The 26683-nt window shown below is 29.4% G+C and overlaps 1 protein-coding gene and 1 long non-coding RNA gene across 2 annotated transcripts; one reads left to right on the top strand and one right to left on the bottom strand.

Annotated features, from left to right (window-relative positions):
• The first annotated feature begins 202 nt into the window (after window positions 1-202).
• On the top strand, window positions 203-12129 carry LOC121121995 (uncharacterized). The gene is made up of 13 exons (XM_071890034.1): window positions 203-359; window positions 7970-8140; window positions 8216-8351; window positions 8408-8730; window positions 8793-8883; window positions 8939-9246; window positions 9304-9538; window positions 9626-9782; window positions 9860-9958; window positions 10827-10951; window positions 11002-11132; window positions 11197-11294; window positions 11747-12129. The coding sequence occupies exons 2-13, from the start codon at window positions 7970-7972 to the stop codon at window positions 11871-11873; spliced, it is 2001 nt and encodes a 666-aa protein (XP_071746135.1). The 5' UTR covers window positions 203-359; the 3' UTR covers window positions 11874-12129.
• A 4773-nt stretch (window positions 12130-16902) lies between these two features.
• Window positions 16903-19841, bottom strand: LOC121121989 (uncharacterized). Its single transcript, XR_011781151.1, has 3 exons — window positions 19144-19841; window positions 17495-18959; window positions 16903-17427 (listed from the first exon to the last, which is right to left on the bottom strand). It is a non-coding gene; the product is annotated as an uncharacterized lncRNA (long non-coding RNA).
• Between the last annotated feature and the right edge of the window lie 6842 nt (window positions 19842-26683).

Here is a 26683-nt window from a genome sequence, read left to right as displayed (position 1 = left end):
AAAAGATATTTCAATACAAAGTTAATATTTTGAACATAATACACCAAACTTACTCTTAATGAAATATATCCCTGAAAACAGACAAAATTATACCTAATCAAATTAATTTCTGTCTGAGGTGTTACTGTACATGTTTATTTTTTATTTTTAAGAAAGTGTAAAGAAAGAGAGAGGGATTGGGGAAAAAAAGTAAAAGTAATGAGAGTCTATTGCAAACAAGGACAAAGTTTACATCTTTAAAAAAAAAAAAAAAAAGGTGTAATTACAATTTTCAAAATGATTTTGTTCTTAGTAGCTTTTTTAACATTCAAGATAAAAGTAAAAGTGATTTGAAGTAAGGAGAACAAATTCTTAAAGAGGTAATACATACTTTGTACATACATATATACTAAATTTCTGCTTTTAGTTTTGTAACTCTTATTTTAAGAAATATTTATTTGGCAATCGAATCAAATTGCAAAAATATATAATTAAATTAGTAGATTGGTTATATACAGGTAGGTTAAATAATTTGACCATATTACTAACTTTTAAAAAATGTCTAAAGCCAGGGTGGCTAAATACTTTATGCTTTAGGCCCAAAAAGCTCCCTCATACTATGGGGGTGATACAGAACTTCTTTTCTACAACATTTTTAAATATTGAGTACGTTCAAACTTTTACTCTCAAAAATAACACAAAAGGAAGATTGATTATATTATATTAGCTTGAGGTGTCCAGTAGTGTTAAAACTCGTTTCGTTACCGACTTTTCCAAGCTTGGCCTTAACCATCGGATAGTGATTTATAAAAAATGCTTCTAACTTCTTTGAATCTACATTTTATCACAAATAGTTTTGCATTATGGTCTTGAAACATTAAATCAGATTATATGCAAAAGCAATTTAAATTCGAGGTTAAGTGAATTTAATTATATCCTTGCAACTTCATCAAAAAGTGATGGGTACTCATTTGACTCCTAAAATATGCATAAAGTTATACAATTTTCAAACAATTTATTACAAAAAAAGTAATATTTTTACTATAAGTATAACACATTATACCTTGTTGAACCCAAATTAATATTAACAAGTTCAAAATAGATGGACACATGATCAAAATTTAAGTAATGTAATTATTATAATGGTTCATTTGCTTATTTTGAAATTAAATATAATTGATTAGTATTTTTTTTTATCCAATTCACAAACCGCATCATAAAAAGGATGTTTACTAACAAAGGTTAAGTGATTTATTTCTTAACCAATTTTGACAGATATTTTGGTTAAACGTTCTTTGGATTCGAATTTAATAGTTTTCATATCTTAAACCAATTTTGAACAATCTCATAGAAGGGATTGAATTTCTTATATCAGGGAATCTCAATTGTTTTTTATTGATGAACCACCTATAATTGTTTTCTTAGCCATGTACCCCTAAACATTACAAAATATTTTTAGTCGAAAAAAAACAAAAACGACATAAAACATTGTGTCAAAACTGTTGTTTTATTAAACGATCATTATTTTCTTTCTCTTGACTCTCTTTCCCCCCAATAGATGGCAGGAGGGGCATGTCCTAAATTTGTGGCAGAAGACTTTTGAATTGAAACTATTTTGTAAATATTTATATTTTTCAAAATGTTAAGTGAATCTTGGAGCTCCTCCAAGTACCCAAAGGGCCACGTGTACTCCCACTTGAGAACCACTGTTCTAAATCAACCTTCGTTGAGGTTATTTTGATATCAACAAGAGTTTTGAAACATTGCAACGACATGAAAATCCAAAAAAGTAATTATACAAGTACATCATTCATAGTTCGGTCATATTAGTTACAAATAGCATTTTATTTACAAAATTGCTTGAGACAAAATTTTAAATGATACTAATCAAGACTGATTATTTTGGTGGGACTTACCTTGATCGAATTTTAAATTGGAACGAATCTAGATTCGACTTTTTTAATATGATTTCCAACAAAATGTACACTGGTCTAGGATTTCTAGACTGAAACCCAGCACTAATAAATCGATCTAATCATGCAAATTGTAAATAACTGCAATAACCCCCCATGCCTGTGAAAATCATGTAGTTGCTGCACTTTACTGAATCTGAAAGTAAGGGAAATTTATAAATATATTTATTTTCTATCAGTGTAATTTGAAATTTTGTCTTATTCAAGCTCTTTAAGACTCAGTTCACAAGAAAATGTTCTCTGAGGAAGAAGCAAAATATTGATTCGTTTTACATCTAAAGGAGGCCGGCACTCCGTTTAATCTAAAACGATATTTTTGAAAAATGGGTTCTCGGGTGGAAGAATCTTTAGGGTCATAACGAGTGCAACGTGGAAATATGAACAATCAATACTTTTAATTTAACGACATATATTTCCGTAGCCAATAGACATGTACTTGCAAAAATATTTAGAGACTAGCTGTAAGGCTATATTGTCTCCTCTAATCTTCGATGTAGGCCCCTATACATATATACATAAGATATCAATACATACTCTTTGAAATCGTACCTTTTTGCAATAGTAATAAAATAATATGAACATTACTCTCCATAAAATGTACACTTCAAAGGGTTTATAATTGTGAACGTAAGTACTTTTATGCAGTGATGCATAAATTAGTTCCTACCATGATGTAAAAATAAGAGAAACAGAAAATTAGCGTGGTAATTCTGACAATTAGAAGAAGGATCGTACAGCTTAGCTGTCATGCCGTTTCATTAGATCAGTTGCAAGCAGCTGTACTTGGAAGAAAATAAACACAAATCCAATTATTTATATAGTATGAAACTAATCTGAAGTCAAGCTTCAATCACACTCCAAGCCCTACATGGACTTACACTTAGAACTAGTGATGAACATCATGTGTATTTTGGGTATGTGAAAAGAAGAGAAACCAAAAATCAACATGGTAACCCTTACAATTTGGAAAATAATTCGAAGGAGAGCAACTTACCTGTCGTTACGTTTGATTAGTTTCAGCTATAATCAGCTGTGACATGGGAGAAAGGGGAAGGAAATATACAAAGACATTGGCAAGAATTACACTGGCGTTGATCTTCAATTCTAGTTTGAATTCTTCAAAGCTACTCTTCGTCAATTATCCACACACACGAATGTTTTGAATATAAGTAATTCCAAATGAACTTCACTACTCAGGGAGTTAAATAATAACGGTAATAGCTAAATAAATTCTTCAGATGACCCATTCCAAGAAAAAAACACAGGCCAGCTAAAACACACAATTTACATTACTAGTTATAATCCCTACGCAACCCTTCAATATTTTTCACTCACTTTCATGAGCACATGTATTAGTTTCTAGTTTAAACTTAGATGTTCTATCTTCAAATCTATATTAATAAAGCAAAGTTTATATGTATGTTTGAATGAAAAACAGTCATTTTAGAATAATAAATAGTAATGTAGGCATATTAATGATATCCTGTCATTGCTTTCCATGTAGCATCGAGCGCGTATACAGGGTGCACTGTATATAGCGGTTCCTGATGTATATCATATTCATATTTTTGAGCTAAAATTTAACAGTGTAGTAATAGTAATGAAACATTGTAGGTGTCTAGCATTTCGGATAAAGGGTTTGTAGCTACGGCTCATCCAATAATCCAAGTACTCCCTGGCTCTTCAGGTCCTATTAATATATTTTTTCCTAGCTCTTATTATTATTGGTTCATACTTGAGAAAAGAATATCTATGTATTGAGTAACTAAGTGAGAGTGTACTCACAAAAAACAGCGTGTAATATTGATCATTTCTTGGGTTGTTATAATCTATATTTTTTAGACACATTTTGTTTGTTCGACGACAACCTAATAATTACAATAAATTCCGGGTACTACTCCCCGTATTAAACATGAATGATAACAGCTTTGGAAAATTAAAAAAAAACCTGTTCAGATCGCAAACTAGAAAAGCCGCTCCCACTTTCTAGGACATATTTTATACACTTCTGCTTATATGTTTGTTAAATTCATAATATCAAAGATTTTTTCTTTTCAATTGGTAATTGAGATGTACAATTCAATTAAGGACGTGTTTTTATGTATGAATATCCATTCTTCTATATTAATCAAACAAAATTAGTATATTTGTCTGTTTGTCAACACCTCATTTTGAGTATACCCTTAATATATTAGAACTGTGTGACTACTTGATCTAAGAAATAACAATTTAACAACAAACATGTTTTGCTAAAGTTCATTGTTGTTTATTAAAAATAAATAGAAAAAACACAATATTCCGCAAAAAAAAAAAAGACATATTTTTTATAACATACCTAATAAATAGATTTGCTTCTGAGCTCACTTAATCATTAATATAGATGCCCTTAGCTGCAATTATGGCTTCCAGACGGTGGTGGATGGCCTAGCAAACACTGCAGATGTAGTCCTCTGTCATCCCAGTGGTGGATAACGGTGGGGTTGAAGGCCTCAGTGTTTGGATGACTAACACTGCAGACCTTCCTCTCGGCATGGAACCAAAAGGTGTAGTCGATGTAATTGGTATCAAGGCTGTAGGGGGTGTCAAAAGTGTCAAAAAAGAGTTGAAAAGACTCATTCAAAAGAACCTTGCAACAAAGGAGATGAGTTTCTTTCATTGCTGTTGTCAAAAGTGGCCTCTCCGCCCTCACAAGGCTCTTTCCATCCCCACTTTTTTTAATAGCTTTCTGGATAGTCTAGTATGAAACACCAAGATTTCTTGCATGGGCCACATGGACTTAAGGGGATTGGCCTGGGCTTTTTTCTATAACTCATCTTCGTTCTTTTTGACAGACCCCATCTTCCTCTCCCACGTTTTAGACTTGCTGACGGCGTAGATGGTGGTCCTGGAGACACCCAACTGCTTGGAGAATGGAAATTTGTCGATCACGTTCATGTGCCATTTTCTCGACTGGTAGACTTGGTAGAAAGCTCAGTTGTTGTTTTTTTGTAACTAATAGCTTATGCTTTTATATGTCGAAATATGAATTAATTTCAATCAGTTAACCTTCATTAATTATTTAATTAGTAAGTTTTCAGATTTCTATGAACCACCTGGCACACGCATATCTAATAATAGATAATTTTGCTGTTGATGTCTACTAAAGCAGCATCCAACGTAAAAGTAATTTAAATGTAGTAGCAAAATAAATATGTATACCTCAACATTAATAAAATCTTCTGATGATCATGATGTCCGGTAAAAAGTTTGTGGGCAAAATCATTGGGGGTAATATCGTTGCAAGGTAAAATTGGGATGTACATTAACGCTGTGAGACAAAATTGTTGAGAATAATATCATTGCAAAGCAATATCATTTTAAGCAATTTGATTGATAGTAATTTCATTGAAAGACAATATGACCGTGTACAATTTTAATGCAATTATATTATATTCGGGAAATCAAACTATTGAAGTATATATAAAAAATCATTTGTACCCATTTCCTTGAGTATCATGGATCCCTTTTAATATCCAAAAGTACACAACAGCTCTCAGATTGTACAACTGCAGTGCTGGGCTTCAAAGTAGTTTAAACTCCACCGACACAGTATTTCTAAGAACACAATACCTTTTATAATATCCTATAATGTACCCCGGATCTCAATGGACCCCCGGGCAGGTTCAACGTCTCTGCCACCGCTTCCCTGAACATTAAATAACCATTTTAACTTGCAGAACTTGTGGACCGGTATGTATTATGAGATATTGGAAGGGGCTTTTATGCTTAGAACCGTATTAATCATCAATTAATCATTATTATTTGAATATCTTCCTCAATGTTAATAACGATTGGTAAATAAATGTATAAGTGAATAATATGCTTAATAAATAAATGCAACTTAGAATGACGGACAAAAAAAATAAGAATTAATCATTCATCATTTTCTTATCACAAAAACAGTTTGACAAAAATATTTAACATTTTTAAATATACCTTTAGGTAGTAAATCTCAATGACGTTTAAATACCTTAATGAAAGATAATAAAAATTATTATCATTTTCATTAAACTTCATTGATGATTAAATTCACTGAACACATCATTTATATTTGAAGGTTGACATATTATTAGATTTTTCAATAAATCTATATATTTAAAAAATATATCAAATATACACATATCAAGTCAATCACAAGATCACTTAATTGTATTTGATGGATGTGTATTCAAGAATTTTAAAAATACTTTACGACATTGATTACAGTATGTCTCTTTTTATTCCTTTTTGGCGTGAAATTAGTATATATTCAAATTATTTACTCAAGATTACAAATTGTTAAGAGTATTATTACAATTACCTAGGTAATGTATACCTTATACTTGTATTAAAAAAAATATTCAATTGTTATAAAGGAACATTTCACAATGCAGGAATGTCAACTTAAAATTAAAAACGACAAAAATAAGACATATATTTAATTATTTCAGAAAGAAGTTATCATTTAGGGTAATTTGGTTTGATGATAAGACAATTTGACAGGGAAAAATACAATATATATTTAATTTATATTTGCAATTTGGTTTGATGTTGAGTTAGTAGATTATTTTCTCAAACTTAGATATTACACATAATAAACAAGCTTGGATCCGTTCGAAGTTTTTCTGTTCATGCATTCTTTTCTATAAAATTTCCATAAGACGTTCCATCTTTAATTTCTTTCAGTTCATCTGCTTATATTTACCGTTCATTTTTTTTAAATGAAACGACAGGCCACGTGATCACTTATTGCCTCAATATATTTGTAAACGAAAAATCTTTTCTTCCCGTAAAATGTCCGTTTTGACATATAAGGGATGACGTCACTAAGTCAAATGGCGTACGCAATTTTTTTTCATGATACTTTCTGTACCCCTAACAAACTAAAAAAGAATTCTAGTTGCAAAAAAAAAAAAAAAAAGATGTACAAGAACTGAATTGATAGAATTGTTATAAAATGATAGAGATAATTAAATTAAAATTAATCTACTAATGAATTTGTTTATGAATTAAAGTAACTTAATTCATTAATAATTATTTTATTCTGATAATTTATGTTCTTGATGTAAGGTTTTCTGCCTGTCTGTTAACTTTGATTGTCTGAGGAGAACTCATTTTTTACAGCTAGCGTGTGTAGACGGAAGATTTAATTTTCTATCTGTTCTTTCACTCAGTTTTTTAATTTTCTTTCTGTTTGGCATATATATTGGGCTCCACAGTTGGGTTTGAGCAAGTAAATACTCCAGTTGTCTCACAGTCAACCAAATGACAAATATGTACAACATTTTATGATTGAGTAGCACAGACTTCTTTACTAATACCCAGAAATGGGAGCCATTGCATTTGTCCTTTTTCCACTTTTTGAGCCTCACATATAAGCTGCTAGGTCTATCACTTAAAAGTTCCGGAACTTTAGCCTTACATATCATAGCTTTGAGATTTCCTGTTGTTTAAATGCAACCATCGGTGGAAATGGGAAGATTTGTTTCATTGCAGGATTCCTCACTAAGGTTTTCTAGTTTTTACTTGTAAGCATGCGTAGCTATAGCTCAGTGCGTTTTTTAAATAATAAAATAAAATAGGTTTTAAATATGTAGCATTGTTAGTGCTAAACATTTTTTAGGTGCGAGTTTTGAAGCTGTCGGATATCTGAAGAAGTTTTTATTTTATTTTCTCAAGCTGTTATAATTTTTGGGGAGAGAGCATCTATGTATTGAGTATTTACATTTGAGTGTGTTTATGAAAAACTTGGAGTTACTTCAAGGATTTCTTGAAGAATTATCTTCTATATTTATAAAACAAAGTTTAACTATTTTTTTTAAAAGACGTCTAACAACTTAGAGCAATGCCGGGTACTATCGCAAGTATAACATAAATAAATAATGTTCTCTTAATTTCATGAGACATTTACTACTTCATAATCTTTTTTCTTAAATTTTTTGTTCATTGATTCAATTGAAATTAAAATTAATATTTATTTTGGTTATTTTTATATTCAGATGGCAAAGCTTCAAGGTGAATTAAGGATTTATTCTGAGCCTGATTTTGAAGGAAATGAACATGTTTTGATGGAGTCTGACAATAATCTTAAGAAAACTTTTAATTCCAAGATTTCATCAGCTATTGTGCGTGGAAATCCTTGGATTCTGTATGAAAAAGAACAATGCCAGGTATATTTTAAAATTTATCATAAAATATGTGATATATTTAATATATTTTTATACAAAAAAATGAAAAAAAATAAGGGATCTCCATTGTTCTTGGAAGAAGGGAAATATTCTGTTATCCCAAGTGGAGAATCTAACTTCCTTTCCGCTAAATTTCTTCCTGCAGACCTGAAAAGTCCCCAAATTTTTGTATATAGTTCAACAGATTTTAGAGGTAATAAATCATAAAAGAGAGGTGAAAAAAATACACCATTTCAACTATGCAATTAGGCGAGTCTGAATGGGAGAAATGTGGTCCTGAAGATCAAGCTATGAAATCCGTTTCAGTAGGCATGGGGGGAATCTGGGGAATTAGAGCAAAAGATGACAGTGTGTGGATGCGAACAATTGGTTCAAATAAATTAGACCCTGGTGAAAGTTCATGTGGGGAATCTTGGAATAGAATGAATGGTGGATTAAGACAATTATCTGTGGGACAAAATACTATTTGGGGAATTAATGGAAATGGTTCAATTAGTGTTCGGGTTGGAATAGGAAAAGAGAGTCCTGGAGGAAAGGAATGGGTGGCAGTGGATGGAGAATCCATGAAACATGTAAAGTTAACATTTGGTTATTCATTTCACTCTTATTTTAAATAAATTATATCAATTTGAAGGTATCCGTGAGCAACAAAGGACATGTATGGGCTGTCGACGATAAAGATAAAATATGGTATCGAAAAGGAGCCTGCATTGAAAATGTTTTGGGTATTACTTTGATTGATTTATGCCTACAAATAATATTAAGGTAAATTTTAATCAGGGTCAGGATGGAAAACTATTCCTGGGAGCTTAAAGCAACTATCTGTGAGCTATTGTGGAGTTTGGGGGATAAATTCAAATCAAGAAGTTTGGTATAGATTAAATACAGCAATGGATCCTGACAATGAAGGGACAGGATGGGTAAAAGTGGATGGTCGATTTCAACAAATATTTGGTGGTCCCAAAACTGTTTTAGGTTTAACAGGAAATAGAGATATTTATTACAGATCAGGTTTGAGCTCTTCAGATCAGGGCTCTCACTGGATCCGAATAGAACAAGAAAAAGACTCGAAAATAGTTTTCAAACATGTATTTTTTGAGCTGTTTAATTAAATATTTTCTTAATGTCATACTTCACTATAATAGATTGAGTGTCATGAAGATTCCTTTTGGTGCGTAGATACAAATAATCATGTTTGGTTTAAGTCAAAGCTTTATGAAGACACTGGAAAACATACTTATATCGCTTTAAATAGAGATACTTCATCATTCAGCTCTTATAGCTTCCCTTTAAAAGCTGCAACCTATAAAGTTAATAAAGGGGGTTGGGCTATTTACTCCGATCCTAACTATGAAGGCAAAGTTATGTACCAAATTAACGGTATGTATTGGAATTGAAATAATGGTTTAAAAAAATAATAATTTTATAAAATATGTAAAATTGCTCTTGTTAATTGATTGAGTATAGGAGACTGTTACAGTAATGACCCGATGCAAAAAAACCATCCATGGAAATCTTGGTTTCAACTTATAGGTTCTGTTCGACCAATAAGAGGTTTGAATTATGAAACAATAGCGATCAAGGCCCATGTTGATTGGGAAAATGCTGAAGTAGAGACTATCAAGTAACTCTTCAATAAAATTATTTTTTCTATTAATATAATATTAATTATTGTTAGTTAGTAACTTTTAAACTTTTCAGAAATATTGTTTCAAAACTAAATTTTAAAAATGATACTGCCGAATATGCTTTGACTAATTGGGATATAACAAAAGAAGTTACCAAAGTTTTATCCCATTCGTAAGTATGGAAAAATATTACTTTGTAAGGTTAAATGATAATCCTACATCAATATATTACTAACATATTACACAGTTATTTAAATAAGTTATTTAACAACATCTATTGTGCTTGTAGACTTAATTTATTTCTTAGAACTTTGCATAATATAGCTTTCAAACCTCAACGACTCTCCTTGACAAAATAAAGAGGTTCTGTAACTCAAATTTTTGATTGTTTTGAGGGGAAAAAATGCCATACTAATAATTTATGTGCTAATTTGGTCATTTCATTCCTGCAAGCAAGATACATGTTAAATAGCAAAACCTCCTTATTTTGATAAGGAAAATTGTTCAAGTTTGAAGAATATAATATACAATGCTTTAAAAAATAAATTGTCGATACACATAACCGTAGAGGTTTAAAAAAATATGAAATTGGAAGATTGCGTATTTTTTGTAATTGCTGTCTTAAAAGTATTTTTTATATACCAAAGCTGTCATTCTTTTTCTTGAAGAGACAACAATTAGTACTCCAAGTATTTGTTGTGGAGTTATAAATGCAAGTCCTTGTTGGACTCGGAGTAGAATTGAGGATCAATATCGGTGTAATTCCTCCCAATATTATTGCAAAATACGGTAGGGTTTCTTTTTATTTCTTTCATCTCATAGCTGCCCGCGGCTGATTTAATGAACCGTCATCATGGCAGCTAAGCTACTCTTCTTCAAACATGAATTTGTGAGGGTGATCTCGTTATTATTATTTTTTTAAACATTACGGTGTTTTATATCATTTAAATCTTTATGTAATCATTTGCATGTGTGATAGTTGTGCTAACCCACTTTTATGATTCCTAATTGTAATTTGATTTATTTTTCCAACATTGCAGAATATCCTTTGCAAAAGAGTCAAAAATACCTGACGAATTACATCTAAATGGTGAAGAATTTGAGTTAGAATCAATTGATACAATTAATTTTCCTATAGAGTACCCGATTCCAGACTTAATTACATGTTTGTATCATAAAATTATAGTTACGTATATTCATTTTACCTCATTTCAGCACAAAATTTCTTAAAAGAGCTTCACTTCTCTCCATTTACAATAAACAAGGAATTAAAGTCTATGAAAATACTTACTACATCACATATTCTTAATTTACCTAATTTAGCTCCTCCACATACAGATTGCACCGTGAGTTTTTTATTTTTTGTCATTATTAATGAATGAGAAGTTATTGTATTGAATGTCCATTTAGTTAAAAATTATTTCGTACAAAAATCAAATAACTGCACCGGTTTCTGCAAATGTGAGAAAATGCTTTAAAGACAACTTTGTGAACGGATATGAATCTTGGTAAGGCTTGTTTCTTCAATTATTTTTATGGTCAGGGCATATTTTAGAGGGGGTACTTGTTCCAGGTCTGAGCTCTTGACTGGGGACCCTGAACTGGTTAAAATGAAATAAAAAATTCAATTTATACACTAATAATTTTTTTAATAAAAGAAAAAGGATTATGAATTATGATTATTATTTAATGAAAAAGTACTTTTAAAGATAAAAAATAAATGTTCTTTTCTAAAGAAAAAAAACAAAACATCGTTAAATGAAATATGAACACTATTTATTCAGAAAAGTAATAAGAAAAAAAAGATCATTCTAAAAATAAAATACAAACATTATTAAAAAAAAAGAAAGTTATTTAGTCGCTGGGAATCTATTTTATACCAAAAATGTCAAGAGCATTAAATGAAAAAGTTATTTTGTAAAAATTATTTATATCAATTCAAAATATATACACTCAACAGGACTCTACATGGACAATATACTGGTATTGATGAGACACATCTGAAGATTGAGTTGGAGTTTAAAGAAATCCCTCAACCAAGAAAAATATCAAAAATGTTGAGTGGGCTTGGAGTATTAGATATGTGACTTCTTTTAAATTTCCTCAATATACTTATATTTATCGAATATTTGTTAACCAATGAAAAATATTTATTGCATATAATTATAATATCTTGATACAAATTTAAGGATTGTAATAAAACAATCATTAAAAGTCGAATATTAACATCAAAACATATTCTTTGTCTTTAAAATTTAATTCAAATATGATAAATGTCCTTTTTTTTTGGTGTATATATGAAATCTATTTTAATTATTAATATAAGTAAAGGGATTCATTTGACTTTGAGATGTAAAATTCGTTCAGCAGTGGTAACAGCAGCGCCTGAATATATTAAGAAGTGGGTCGTCAAATTATACAATGGTGACGCCATAGTCACGCAACCTTACTCCTTTTTGTATTACAAAAATATGACGCTTAGTCTAAATGTGGGAGGTCGGGGGAGGGCAATGTCAATAGTTGATAATATCTTGGAGAAAAACGCGTGCGAGGAGAAGGGGGGGGGAGAAAGACATATGGCATCATTGTTTAAAATACTGATGTGATTCTCACTGATAACCACCACATCAGTATTTATCAGTTGCCTGCTTTATTATGATTTTTGAGGGTATAACGAAAGAATTTATTAGCAAAATGTTTAATATATGTTAAGATATACTACGTATAATTGACTTAGACTGTTTTTATCCGTTACAGTAGATTTGAAAACGTTACACTCCATGAAATTGTAATTCATTATGAACCATATTCTCAGAATAATAACTAATAAAACGACAAAGTAAGAGTATTTCGAAATATATTTGAAGTTCCAAGTTTAAAATAGAAGGCTTAAATTAAATATAATCTACATACTAAAAAATAAAAAATAAACAATCATACATTTAAGTTAAATAAACAAAATTAAACCATTAGAATCATATAACTAATAATAAATTATAAATACAGAATCCAAATAATATTGGCTTGTTCTAACATCAGAATTCAGCTCAATATGTCATAACTTTAGGTTGCAAAACACAAGCCAGACGTGGAGTTTAATCAAAAATATCATCACCCTTTTTTCCTCATGTGCAAGTTGCATATACATTTGTGCACAGAATAGATATATCTCTACCGATGAGATTTTAATAATTATTAATAATAAAGTATACGTCAAAATAATAAAATAATGTTAGATTTAAATCCATACCTTCTTCCAATCTGAGTTCGAACAGCTTTTAGAATCCCATTTTCATTTATTTCATATTTATCTAAAAAAGAAAAGTTAATCCATGCAGTCAAATTTTAAACCTTAATTACTTATCTTAGATATAAAAATAAGACTCCTTTATAACTGATAAGACAATTCAGGCAACCATTCTTGACTTAATGTAGTTTTCTAACATGGCATCGTAAAGATTTAGAGCAAAAACTAATTTTGTAGTAATGTCCGGCGATATTACTCCTTATTGAGAGCATCAAAAAAAGATTTCCCCCCCGGTTATTTATGCTTGTATAACAACATACTATTATCATGAAAGATACGCACAATTGCTAATTATAATGCTACACCCAATGCAACTACCCCCGTTGTTGTGACCATTTAAGCCGTTGTTTTTGCCTTTTATGAGTTTTCTGAACACCATTTCTTGGAGCCCTTCAACCATAGCTAAGCCTTAAGTGATAAAAAAGTAATATTTATTGACCATGTAATATTGGAAAACCTAATGATCATACCCAACCCTCTAAGTGAAGAAAACTAGTGTCAGACAAACTAGTTGCGAACCATCCAAAGCTACTACCCCCGTTGTTGTGACCATTTAAGCAGTTGTGTTTTCCATTTAATGAGTTCTGTATCATAATTCTTGATATGTTTAGCTAAAATAGAATCATATTTTATGGTTAGATTTAAAAAAAATTGAATACTTACCGTTAGATAGTACAAAATTCAGAGTTCTATTTGGAAATTAGTAAATATTTTATACTATTTACTGATAACTTCATCGTAATTTGGTGTAGATGACTTAAGACATGCTGAAAATTATCTCAACTTCACAATTTACAATGGGGGTATTTCTATAAATGACATCATTACCAACATCCTCCATTAATTTAATGACGGTTCCTCGGGAATGGACGTGTTTACCCGTATATTTCTCCATAAATTTTTTGAACGTAGGATGATTAGCAATAGATAAGGGTGTATTACATTTAATAAACATCTTTGTGAGATCAGAGTTAAAGGCTGACTTGATGTATTCATCATTAACTTGATTTTTATATGAATATCCATGCTCTTGATATGAGATGAGGATAATGAGTGGTGTGGAATTCTAGACATGGGACTAAAGGCACATTTCTATCGACAATTCCGACAAGCCATCTGTTTCTAATCCGGTAAGTATTTTCCAAATTCCTGGGCCTCCATTTTCAGGAATCCAGACAGAAGGTGACATTATTTTTAGCATTTTATTCATTTCTCTATCGACTATCAGCATCTAATATTATATTAATATTGAATAATATGGGCGGGAATGATAACGTTCTTGATAGAAGAAGATGTATATTATTTAATCAATGATGCCATGCGTATTTATTCTTTTCTCCTCACACGCTTTTCTATTCTTACCAAAATTATCACCCTTACAATGTCACATACGGTTTAAGCGCCTCTGAAAGGTAACTGTTGGTTATAATTTTAAGCATATTAGATGGGACAGGGGGAAAATGAGGCAATATTTCAGAAAAATCTATTTTATTGTTTAAAAATCAACATGTCAATGGAATTTTTTAAATTGAGTTGTCAATATGTCCTTCCTATGCATTTTTGAGCGCTTCATCTAATAAGCTCTTATTTTTTCACTATTCATAATTCCTGTAACAGTATCAGACCCCAAGGACTATAAGCACCAAATGTAAAACAAAACATTGGGTAATATAATATTTCAGCAAGAGTTGGCAAAGAAAATAAGTTTTTTAAAGAAACGGCAATTTATGTTCTTGAGTGGCCAGGTAATTCCTGTGAATTAAATCCTATAGAAAATCTATGGCCAATAGAGTTGGATCAGTCCTAGGTCTCATTTCCAGTCCACCTCCCCCCTTTCTATCTTTTTTATCGGTCCAATATTTTTTACCATTGATTGATACTTCAGTCTTAAGGTCCTAGCTATCATGACATATTATTCACTCATAGCTAGGATTGAAAAAAATATAAAAAACAAGGTTTATAAAAATACAAGATTAGACCATAATGTAATAGGGCTTGTTTTTTTTTCAATTTGATGTATCGTACCGACTACTGAGCAAGAAAACAGATTTTAACAAAACACTCAACCACTCATACACTATGACGTCAATATTAAAAAGTGTGGTGGAAGTCAAACATCAGTCGAACACGCGTTATGGTATAACATTGTATTTCGATTAACCTTGATAAAAACGAAGAAAATAATAAATGATAGCTAGAACTTATAGTAATAAGTTCTAGCCACATGCCTCACACTTTAAACTTCAACTATCCTATCTCTTAAAAGAAGTTATGTTGCACAGTCATTTACGCTGTTTTAGTTATCGTAAAAGACCGATAAGGATCGGTCCTAGGACTCAAAAACCTTATATTAAGACCGGACTGATAGGACCCAGTCTTTTTAGGTTTTTTTTAGACCGATCCAACACTAATGTACAATAATGAAAACTAAGCTCAAAAATGTGATTGGTCAGCAATGGTAATTGCGACCGTAATTATCATTGAATTCAATGTGCCACAGCATGGTTGATTAAATGCCAAATCCAGTTAAAATGGCTATAAATGGAAAGAGCGGATTTATTGGTTACTAGTATGTAATATTTTTCCATTGAAAAGTGCATTATTAAACAATTTATTTGAAATATTGTTTCATTTGTTTCTATATATGTAAGATGGCGCAGAGTTGTTCTAATAAACAAATAAGTGTGGTAATTGATAATAAAGAATAATACACATAAGATAGAGCCACTATTCTTGGGTATGTACCCAAACTTCTAATAAATAAACAACGCAGATGTCGCATTGAATCATTAATTCTTAAAATGAGGACGTTTAAAACTGTAAAAACAGGTTCCTCGAACAAGATAACACATCAAATCTCTTAATTGTATCTTATAAAACATTTGGAATTGTTGTATGTTTCTTTCGGATGGATAAAATTAATGATACTCAAAAAACACCTATAAACAGATTTAAAAAAAAAAACAAGATTTGTCTTTTAAAAAAGGTGTCCGTTTTAGAGCAAGATTTTTAGACAGCAAAAAGTATATTTTTAATTTATTTCGACCAGCGGCAGCGGTAAACAAAGACTATTAAGTTTGCCTTATATTTTGTGCTTATAAAATATAAAAGTTATCAATCTTTTTATAAGTGAATCATTTAAAATACAAATATTATTTCTTTTTAAATAACGTGACAGTATAAAGAAAAACAGCCAACATAATAAAGTAAATCACAAATGTAATATATATATATATATACGTGTCACACACAAAAAAAACACAACTAAAAATAGCTTGAGATCAGCCTCACTTCCCTGGCTAAAGGAAAAAAGTATTGTGTTCCAAAGACTTGTCAATCTATAATAGAAACTATGCTTAAAGTTATGATCAATCTTTGGTTTCGGTAGGTAGATGGTATTGGGAGTGGAAAGTCTCGTTTTGTTGAAGATATATCCTTTATTTAGTATCCAGGAAAAGGATATAGGTTTATCTTTTTGAAATGGAATAAAAGGGCTACATCATCTAATTAAATAAGTAGGTTAATAACAAATACATATACTTGTGGACTTATCAATAACAGGAACTGAAGTTTTCATTGCCAATCTGTTAGTTATATAAATCCATTATTAAATCGTTCTTACAATTTATTGACTAATATTTCATTGCTATAATTTTATTCATTTTGTGTAAATTACCTCCCATGAGAATCAACATGCAAAAATTTATTCATACATAATTAATAACATTAAAAAAATCATTTCTCAGATATTATATCTATGTTAGATACATACATATAGATTAATAAGATAAGCGGCATTTTAAATGTTGAAATACTTTGATAAAATTGAAAAGTACTCTGAACACATAAATATTTTTTTATTTTTAAATGGAGTAGAGCTGATGGGAAATCATGCGACAAGAACTATTTAAAGTATTGACGAACTAATGCTGTAATTAAATATGTATTTGATGCATTAATAGAATTTGTTGGCTTTATACAATAATTTATTGTTTAATATAATTGAGATATATTTAATAGTTTTGAGATATTTGTGCTTATTTTATTTTTTATATACTTTCCGTCTACGGTAGATTGCGAGTTATTAGAAACTTCTAAGGATAGATTGATCGTTCTATGATTCACCAACCCATAATCATGACAAGTTTTAGGAAAATTTGGTTCATTTCTCCATTTTTATATACATAAGATTCTATTTTTTAAGATTAATAGTAGTATTTCCACATAATTACAACATATCATTAACATCTTTTGAATCAAATAATACGTTTTGGAGTTTTACAAAGATGACGAGCCATTGGGAAAGATCACCAAGCAAATTTTGTTATTCAAAGCTACGATAGAGACAATATTTGCTTAAAGTCTCACACTAGTTGTAGAGAAATTGGGTAGAATGCTCACCATCAATCCATGTGGATAAGGAAAGACATTATTGAAGGCTGGGAGAAAGTATATGTCAATGTCCATGTTTGAAGGGATACTAATATGTAGAGTATTGAATTGTTCTCGCCTTCATGGTGGATGTAATAGAAAGACATCTTTTAACAAGAAGAAATATCTCCAAAATCTTTAGCAGTTATCCAGAAAACATCTCAACGAAGATGACTTCAAACTTTGGGACTCAACTTTTTTTTCAATAACGTTACTCTTTCCTATTTTTCAACCAATATAAAAAGATTTTTAATAAAGAAAAGACAGAAATAACTAAATAAGCTATGCAACGATATCAAGTACATAATCTTACAAGTAATTTACAAGGAGAAATATAATGGGAATAAATTAAAAGAACTATTAAATTTGAGTAAGATTAATAATCGGTAAAAAAAAAAAATATTTAACATTATCCATCGACTAATTGTATATTAATACTATTTATTCTCACAACTACAAAATTTAATGTTAATGAACTTTTTCTTTTACGCAATATTTTTTATTTAAAAACGCCCAACCTCTTACCCATTTTATAGGGTAGCTTCTTAACTTTCATTATTATTGGATGATTTTAGGTGCTTCCTGTAGGGATTAAGTACCAAAATATATTTTAAAAATGCAAAAAGTAACAGAGGGGCCACTTGGGTTTGCTGGAGAGGCTGTAGCTCTACCCAAATTAAGGAATATTTGCTTTTTACTAAAAAATTTTATATTTGATTTTTTTTCAAAAATTTTTTGGATAAGATTTAATTTATCATTCCAAATTATTTTCCAAAATATTTAATTTTTGGTAAAAAGCTGTGAATGTTTGAAATCTTTCAGAAAAAAAATAATAAATTTATTTTTTGTGATAATTTGTGGATTTTTGAAATTTTTAACTTAAATTTTCAAATTTTTTTGCAAAAATTTAATTTTCTGTGAATATTCGTGAATGTTTGAAATTTGTTTAAAAAAATTATTTATTGTGAAAATCTGTGGATTTGTGGAAAAAAATTTCAAAAATTTTATTATTTTTATTTGAATTTTTGAATTTTTTCCAAAAAATTTAATTTTCTGAGAATAACTGTTAATATTTGAAATTTTTTTTTAAATTTAAATTTATTATTTGTGAATTTTTGAAGAAAAATTTCAAAAAATGTATTATTTTGAATTTAATATTTTCTTCAGCAAGTTGTCCTACAATCACTTCTGGGCCTTTTTGGACGTGTGTGCGGGCGCACCATCCTGCTGGTACACCATGTTTATGTTCGGGTAGTTGGTTTGAACCTATGGCAACAACTTCCCCAGCTAGGCCTACTCGAAGTACCCGGTAAATGACGTAAATACCATAAAAGACCAATATGGACCAATCCTACGACTGACAAAATTAATCAGGAGTTGAGTGGTGGGACTGCATTCTTTTTAGAACGATCCAAGACTAGTTTTATTAGATCACCTATGAGAGCAAGGAAAATAAATATAAATCTCACTTCGTATCTAGCAAGGATATAGGAACAAATTGGAACAATGTCGATCTCCAACTCTACTCTAAGTACATTATATTTAGATTTTCTCACTTCAAGAATTAAATAATAATGATAAATGCTATGGAAACTAAAAAAAAAAAAAAAAAATAGTACCTGGCGTTTTTTTCTGAGAAATAATTGTTCACGAAGGCCATTGCCTCTTCATTTGACCGAAAATCTTTGCAGTCCACTGTTTGGTCTGTATTTTTGTTTTGGGGGTATAATGGTGAATCCAATTTTCATCTATAGAAATTAAATGTACCAAAACTTGTTTTTATAGCACCTAAACTCTGGCAACAGAGCGATACTCGATTTTGTCCTTTTTCCCAAAAAAAACTAAAATACTCACTCAAACGACTGTTCCATAACTACTCCGCGTCCAAAATGGCTGAGACTTTGTTGAGTAACTTTCAATAAATACTAAATCAATTGTTCGTAACTCCTTCCTTGTAATTTTGAGAGTTTGAAAATATAATTGCAAAAAACAATAATACATTTTCCTCTTGTAAATGTACGTTCCCTATTCATTTTTAGAAAATTAATATAAAAATAATTGATTTATGTAGGTAGAAGCGCTTTGAAGACGGGATCTTTGTGATTATGTATTAATTATAGTGATATATCTTTATAAATACTTAATCATTTATTTATGAATGAATATTAGATTTATAATAATAATTGACATCATCATACCATTAAAGGGTGATATAGTTAGTAGATGTATAATTTTTTGTTATATGCAATTGAGTGACCTCATTTATTAAAAAAAATGATGAAGGAAAAATTAGTAATTAAGCCCATGAGGATTATTTACGGCGAGGGTTTTAAAAAAAAGTTTAATTGGGTATTCAGGCAAACGGAAAGAATTTAACAAAATATAGAACATTAATAATTGAAAAAATGTAAATACGAACATATAATATTCTAAGTCCAGTAACATGGTAGGGCCTTAGAATAAATGAAATAGGGATTAAATTATTTATTATCATAAAAAAACATATTTTAGTTGGTAAAGCAATTCAAATAGATTAATAACAAAAAGTTTTAGTATTTTGCCTAAAAGGAAAAATCTAATTCATAGAACTAAAAAAATTATAACTTGTACAATTTTACATTTTAATTTAATGTATTTTACAATTACATATGTATATATAATTGCGCAAAAAATTGCCAGTTAAGAAAATTCCCCGTATTTTTTTTCAAACTTAATGATGAATAATAACTGTTCATAAATTTGCTTAATATTATTTATTTACTATTAATGTCTTTAAAAATTATTATAAGAAATGTATTGTATTATTTTATGTAGAAAGTTATAAAATATGGATAAAATTATAATTAATAAAATTTTATATAATTTAGTATTTACTTATAGGATTATATAAATTATTTCCAAAAGAAATCAGTTACGTATCTCACCTTTCAAAAAAGATAAACAAAAAGTAATTAAAAATTGAGTGTACCCATTACGAAATTAAAGAAAAAAAATTATTGATATGACTATTGAAATACAAATAATGTTATTTAAATGTTACGTTGCCTACATAAGAGAAAAAAAATTACTTAGCGTAAAAAGTGCGGGTTTCAATTTTAAAAACTGAGGGCTATAAACTATTTTTTTGGTATTAGAGGGATTCCTTTGATGTATTGGCGGTGGTTTTTAACAATCCCACATTACACACGGGTCAATTCGAGGGCGGAGGGTATTCAACCATAATTTAAGAGGCCTTAAACTATTAATAATACCCTAACCATTCCTTTCGATCCATTTCTTAGAAGATTGGATTGAATTTAAAAAATTGCAAGGAAATTGAATTGCAATAATATCCCTCACACTTGAAAGTACTCCCTGTGGAATGGAACAAACAAATATATTTAGATATTTTTCAAAAATAATATTAAGGGATTTATAGTGTGATATTATTCATTATGAAGTTTGAACAAAATACGATCAATTTTCTCCTGGGCAATTTTCCACGGGCAGGTTTCCTGTACCGTATATATAATATTATATATTGAAAAACTACAGTGTACAACTTTTGATATGCAAAAAGGGGATAAAAACTTTTAGTATTCACTTTTTTTCCTCTGACAATAAATAAAATAGTCACAAATTGCCTTTAAAATGTAATTTTCGAATTTAATTAAATTTAGTCAACATATTATTGACTGCAAATATCTCTTTGTGGTAACTAATCGGACAATAAGTTATAAAGATGTCTTTTTTTCCAATCATAGTCAAAAAGCAGAGTCCAAACCAAAAATTAAATTTCTTGCAGTTCAGAATAAGAGGCAACTTCACATCCTTTTAGTCAGATTGCCAATTTTTAAAATGACATTAACATTAGCATTCAATGACAAAGTATATGATCACTAATTGATTGTAAAAGTTCAATTCTACAGCTACACCATAAAGGCATCTGGCCCCAACCAAACAAGCATGATAAATATATATTAGCATTTTAAATACAATTAAGCTTACGTTTTGAATATTTTATTAATATTTGTGTGTGTCTATCTGTTTTTTTCCCCCGAATCTAACATGCTGTAACATATTTCCAGTATTTCACAATATTCAAAATAAATTTTGGTCGTAAAATAAAAATAATGTCATTTTCTAATATCTAATGTAAATGGTAAAAATATGTCGTTTAAATTTGATATTATTCTTCATTAAAACTGGTTTGCAGGTCGTGACCTTATGACTTGACTTTTGACTCTGTAAACATTGTTTATTAATATGTTGGCCTGATACTTTACGACACACTACCCTTTTCCTAGAAACCATAATTTTGAATTGAACAAAACTCCCAACGCGAGTAATGCGGCGCCCCTGTAGATCATTTATATTCTGATATAAAATTAACTAAAGTACTCTGGAGGACAGATAAACAATAATTATTTAAAAGTGTTGCTTGTAGATTGAAAAATTCATACTTTTTTAATTTAATTGTACATAAATTAAAGTATGTCCTGCAATGGATTGATTTCAAAACTTTACGTACAAAATATAAAAATGTGGAAGGAGCGGATTTTTTTTTCATTGGATTCACTAAAAAAAAAATCATTTACAACAAACAGACTCATGATTTGAAAGCTTCCTCTAAAATTACACATTTCTCTTGAAAATGATGTTGTTTCTTTTAGGTCAAAATCCTAAAAGAAACCCCTTTAAACTTTTATATATTAAATTTTATAAATATATAAAATTAGAAGCTAATTATCAAAAAATCAATTTATAAATTAATATCAATGAATATCAGTTTTATAGGCAAAAAATTACATCCGGAGTGGTATTATTATTATTATATAGGTGGTTATTAATCTTTTTACCTCTATTACATAATTTCAGAATCTCAGTAGAGGCAACCCAGAGTTATTGCTAGGACTATTCTTAAAATCCTTTTGTCCCGACTCTAATACGGAATAATCTTTTTTTTCCAGTCATTACATAAATATTAAAAGTTTGCCAATACCTCCCATTTTTTCCACATTAAATAATCCATAGAGGAGGGGGGTAATACCCTCCCATAACTCCGCTTTCTTTCCTTATTTAAATACTTAAGACAACTTTTCATTCTTTGTTCATTCAGTGAATAGCTGTAGATTTTTGAAATCTTCTTCCAAAAAATGTAATATTTTTAATTTAAAAACTTTTTTCCGCAAAATTTAATTTTTTGTAAACAGCTCTTTTTTTTTGAGAATAGCTATAGATTTTTGAATTTTTTACCTAAAAAATTTTATATTTGAAATTTAGCTTTAGTAAATTTTTTCTACAAAATTTCATTTTTTTTTAACATCATGGATTTTGGAAATTTTCTGAGAATAGCAATGGATTTTGGAAATTTTTTTCCAAAAAATTTCACTGTTTCTTAATAGCTATAGATTTTTGAAATTTTTCCCCAAAAAATTTTCTATTTCAATTTTTTTTTTTCAAAAAATGTATTATTTGAATTTAATTTTAGAAAAAATCTCCTAGAAAATTTTATTTTTTAGCAACAGCTGTGGATTTTTAAAATTTTTTGAGAATAGTTCTGGATTTTTAAAATAAAACTTTTCTAAAAAATTTACTTTCCTCCCCCCCTCTCCTAATAAAAAATATATAAGCCTAAGACTATGGAGAGTACATCTAAGTATTGAGTAGCTGCTTGTGAGTGTGCTCATGAAAAATAAAAAGTTATTGTCTGAAATTATCAAGTAAAATTTGTCTGTTGGATGAAGCCTAATAACTCCGGGCAATGCCGAATACTACCACTAGTAAATTAATAAATAAGAAAAAGTTAAATGACGGACAAAGGAGTTCTTTAGAGATTGAGATGGTTCTTCTTCATTACTATTTTATTAAATAAATAAACAAGATTATCGTTTAGTGACGTCACGTTGAATAATACTACGTCATATATGTACTATATGAATAGTTTATACTGAATGATATATTGGAGAATTTAGGAAAAGAATGAGCGAGTATCTTTCGAGAAAAGAGCAAACACGCCTACAAAAAAAGTATATACCTGTTTTTATGTTGACGCATGTTCTACATTGTTTTTTTATTCATTTTAAAATACTGGTATGTTACTTATAATTTAATCCATTTTAGGTGAAATTTTCAATAATGTAATAAGTAAGATTATGGACCGAATAAATCAATATTCACTCTTTAAAAAAAAAAAAAAAGGTTTACGGTAATTTATTTATTTATATTTTGAAATCATTTTTCCCTAAATTTTCTGAATTGGATAAGTAGAACGTAGAATGCTTATGTTAATGTAGCTTGAAAGTTGGTAAATACTCGTATATCTAAATACCATAATATATTGACGTAGTTCATTTAATTTGCATATACATTATACATTTATATGTATGTCATAAATATATACATACATAAATTTAATAGTATTTGAAACTGCATTTTCCATTATTTTTCTATTAAAAGAAACCTTTTTTTATGGAATTTTTATTGAAAATGCAAATATTTTTTTTGTATTTACTTAGAAAAAAATACATATTACATATTCTATGCAGGAAAAAAAATGTAGGATATTGTTATTAGACGAAAAAATGATAATACATTTTTATATAATCATTTATTTATTAAAATAGAATAATTGTTGTTTTTTCAAAATGGTTATAACTTATAGTTATTTCATTTCATTTCAAAAATATATTTGTTGTTAACTCACTACATTGTATATATCTATTAGAGTTTGTGAGTGTCCTTTATGATTGTCCACAATATTGAACTTAGGAAGTTGAAACTTTGCATAGGTACCATGGGTATATTCCATTCATAAATGACATACATTTGTAAAAATTTGTCGGGAATTTTTTTGCATTTAAATTTGACTCATAAAAATTGATGTTGAACTGAAAAATCTGTCATTTGCGGAATAACTTTTTTATTTTGTTTAAGTAAACGTAAATTTTAAAGATTTAAAAAGAAATGCAAAAAAGGATGAATATTGAACACAACATTTTAAACTTATTTGAAGTTTATAACAAAACTTTTTTAAATTCATAATAATACATATATATATATTATACAAACGCTATATTATAATGCTCGCCGTACCGAAGGCTTCTAAACAATTAAGGAGAAATAACATTGTTTATTGTCAATGGGATTTCCTGCTTCCTCTTTGGCCAGAGTAACACTGGTTAACCCTTTTCTAGTTTATACATATATCTGTAGATATCACATGCATATTTCCACTTGTGATATTAGTGATAATGGATCGATATTTTTCTGTTTCATAAATAATTAGAGACAAAAGTTCGTTTTTCACTAAAACCGCCTTCATTGATGTTTTTATTTAATTTACCAAAGCCTACATATCTGATGACCTAGATAGTCTAAAAAGATTTGCTCAGAATAATTCAGAATCTACCAATCCGTATATTACAATATGTGAAATTATAACCTTAAAACTAGAATATACATATAACAATTTTAAATTTAGAAGTGCATTTAATTGATAATTGCTATGCCCTATGATCATTCTTAATTCATTTAAATTGGATTAAGATGACTTTCTCCAATAGTTAGAACCAAAGAAAAATAAAGGGAATCAAAGAAATAATCTTGTAACATAATCACCCATCTGAAGATATGCTCGAATTTGGAGTGCCATATTCCAGGAGGGACAACCGATTGAAAAAATCTCCGAGCTATCTATGTTTAAACTTGGTTTGCCGTCATTGTACCGTATTCACAATTTGAAAACACATATGACGTCATAAACAGTTGTAAAATTGGTATATACCGAATTTTAAATAAGACTTTTTTTTTTGGTTCCAATCTAGACGGAATAGTTTCTTTGGACCGATCAAGGCCGAATGTTTCTATGAGACTATTGCTTTTTACGTCACACCATCAATCTGGAAGTAGGATGTATAAAAACCATATGATACAGCACGGTGTAACTTACACAAAAATTAACTATGCAGTTTGATGTTCACTGTCGTTTTTTATATATACTAATTTCCCCTCATCAGTGTTCTCAACATTGATTGGTTGAACTTAAATGAACTTTTGTTAATTTTTGAACATTTCCAAACAATTATGTAAGAAACATTCCATAGTTTGGAAGAATTGGCTAACTTATTTCAGTTTTATTGTTTGAAGGAAAAAGTTCTAAGATACAATCTGGATTGAATTGGTTCATTTAGGATTTAACACTAGTAAACAATTGTAAAATTCGACGGGTTGTACCAGGTGTGGACATACTTTTACACACCAGACGCAGAACATTAAAAGTGCTGACATACTTTTCTATATAAACGATCTAGATTGAATTGGTTAATTCCAACAAAAATCATAAGGGTATGTGATAGTCTAGGATTTCCAGCCCGAAAGTTTACACTAGTAAACAATTGTAAAATTCGACGGGTTGTACCAGGTGTGGACGAGTAGCTTTTACACACCAGACGCAGAACATTAAAAGTGCTGCCAAGGCCGCCAATGAATTCGTACAACAAAAAGCTTTTGAGTGGTTCTTATGGACATTAAGTATGATTTATTTCTCAAAAACTGAGCCTTTAGCTTCAATGCAAAGTAAATTATTGTTTTGAAAGCAGCACAGGCCATCTTGAGAAAGTTGGTATATATATTGACCCAGGGTTTATTAACTGTGTCCCTTAAGACTCCAAATTTGGATTATATTTAGCACAGGTAAAACTCTCAATTTCGCCCTAAATGCTGAAATCAAGGGGTTTTCAGGTTCGGTAAAGACTGTGGCCAAACCAAGGCTCAATCTTACATCCATATGAAGCTCCCACGAACATAGGTTGCCTGAAGATGTGGAATAACTTGACTCTTTGTCAATCAAAAACGTTTTTTCGTCACAAAAAGGCAAGGACACAACACTCATATTTATATTTGAATTTGTTCCGTATCTTTGTACCCTCTAGTCTCTTTTTGGGGTTTTTATCTTCTTGATCCTACAAACAGTGTTTCTGTGGGCTCAAAATATAATTGCAAGTAGCCTGTTGAACTTTGTTTTATTAATATAGATAACAATTATTCTTCACATTAAGCATTTTTTTAGCCAGAATAAGGCTTTGAAGTGAAATTGAAAGTAAATTTATCCTATCTATAATATTGATCAATGATTAATAGTAGAAATCTCATTACATATTCATCTCAGATAATAAATTG

The sequence above is a fragment of the Lepeophtheirus salmonis genome, chromosome 7, assembly GCF_016086655.4.
Source record: "Lepeophtheirus salmonis chromosome 7, UVic_Lsal_1.4, whole genome shotgun sequence".
NCBI lineage: Eukaryota > Metazoa > Arthropoda > Copepoda > Siphonostomatoida > Caligidae > Lepeophtheirus > Lepeophtheirus salmonis.
The sequence above is the reverse complement of the archived record's forward strand: the minus strand, read 5'-3'. Positions and strand labels throughout refer to the sequence as shown.

What these genes read in the sequence shown, in the direction of transcription:
- LOC121121995 (XM_071890034.1), top strand. Translation starts at nt 7,970, where the DNA reads ATGGCAAAGCTTCAAGGTGAATTAAGGATTTATTCTGAGCCTGATTTT. An exon ending in CGAAAATAGTTTTCAAACAT is followed by an intron (nt 9,247 to 9,303) that starts GTATTTTTTGAG and finishes TCACTATAATAG; the next exon opens with ATTGAGTGTCATGAAGATTC. An exon ending in GCTGAAGTAGAGACTATCAA is followed by an intron (nt 9,783 to 9,859) that starts GTAACTCTTCAA and finishes TAAACTTTTCAG; the next exon opens with AAATATTGTTTCAAAACTAA.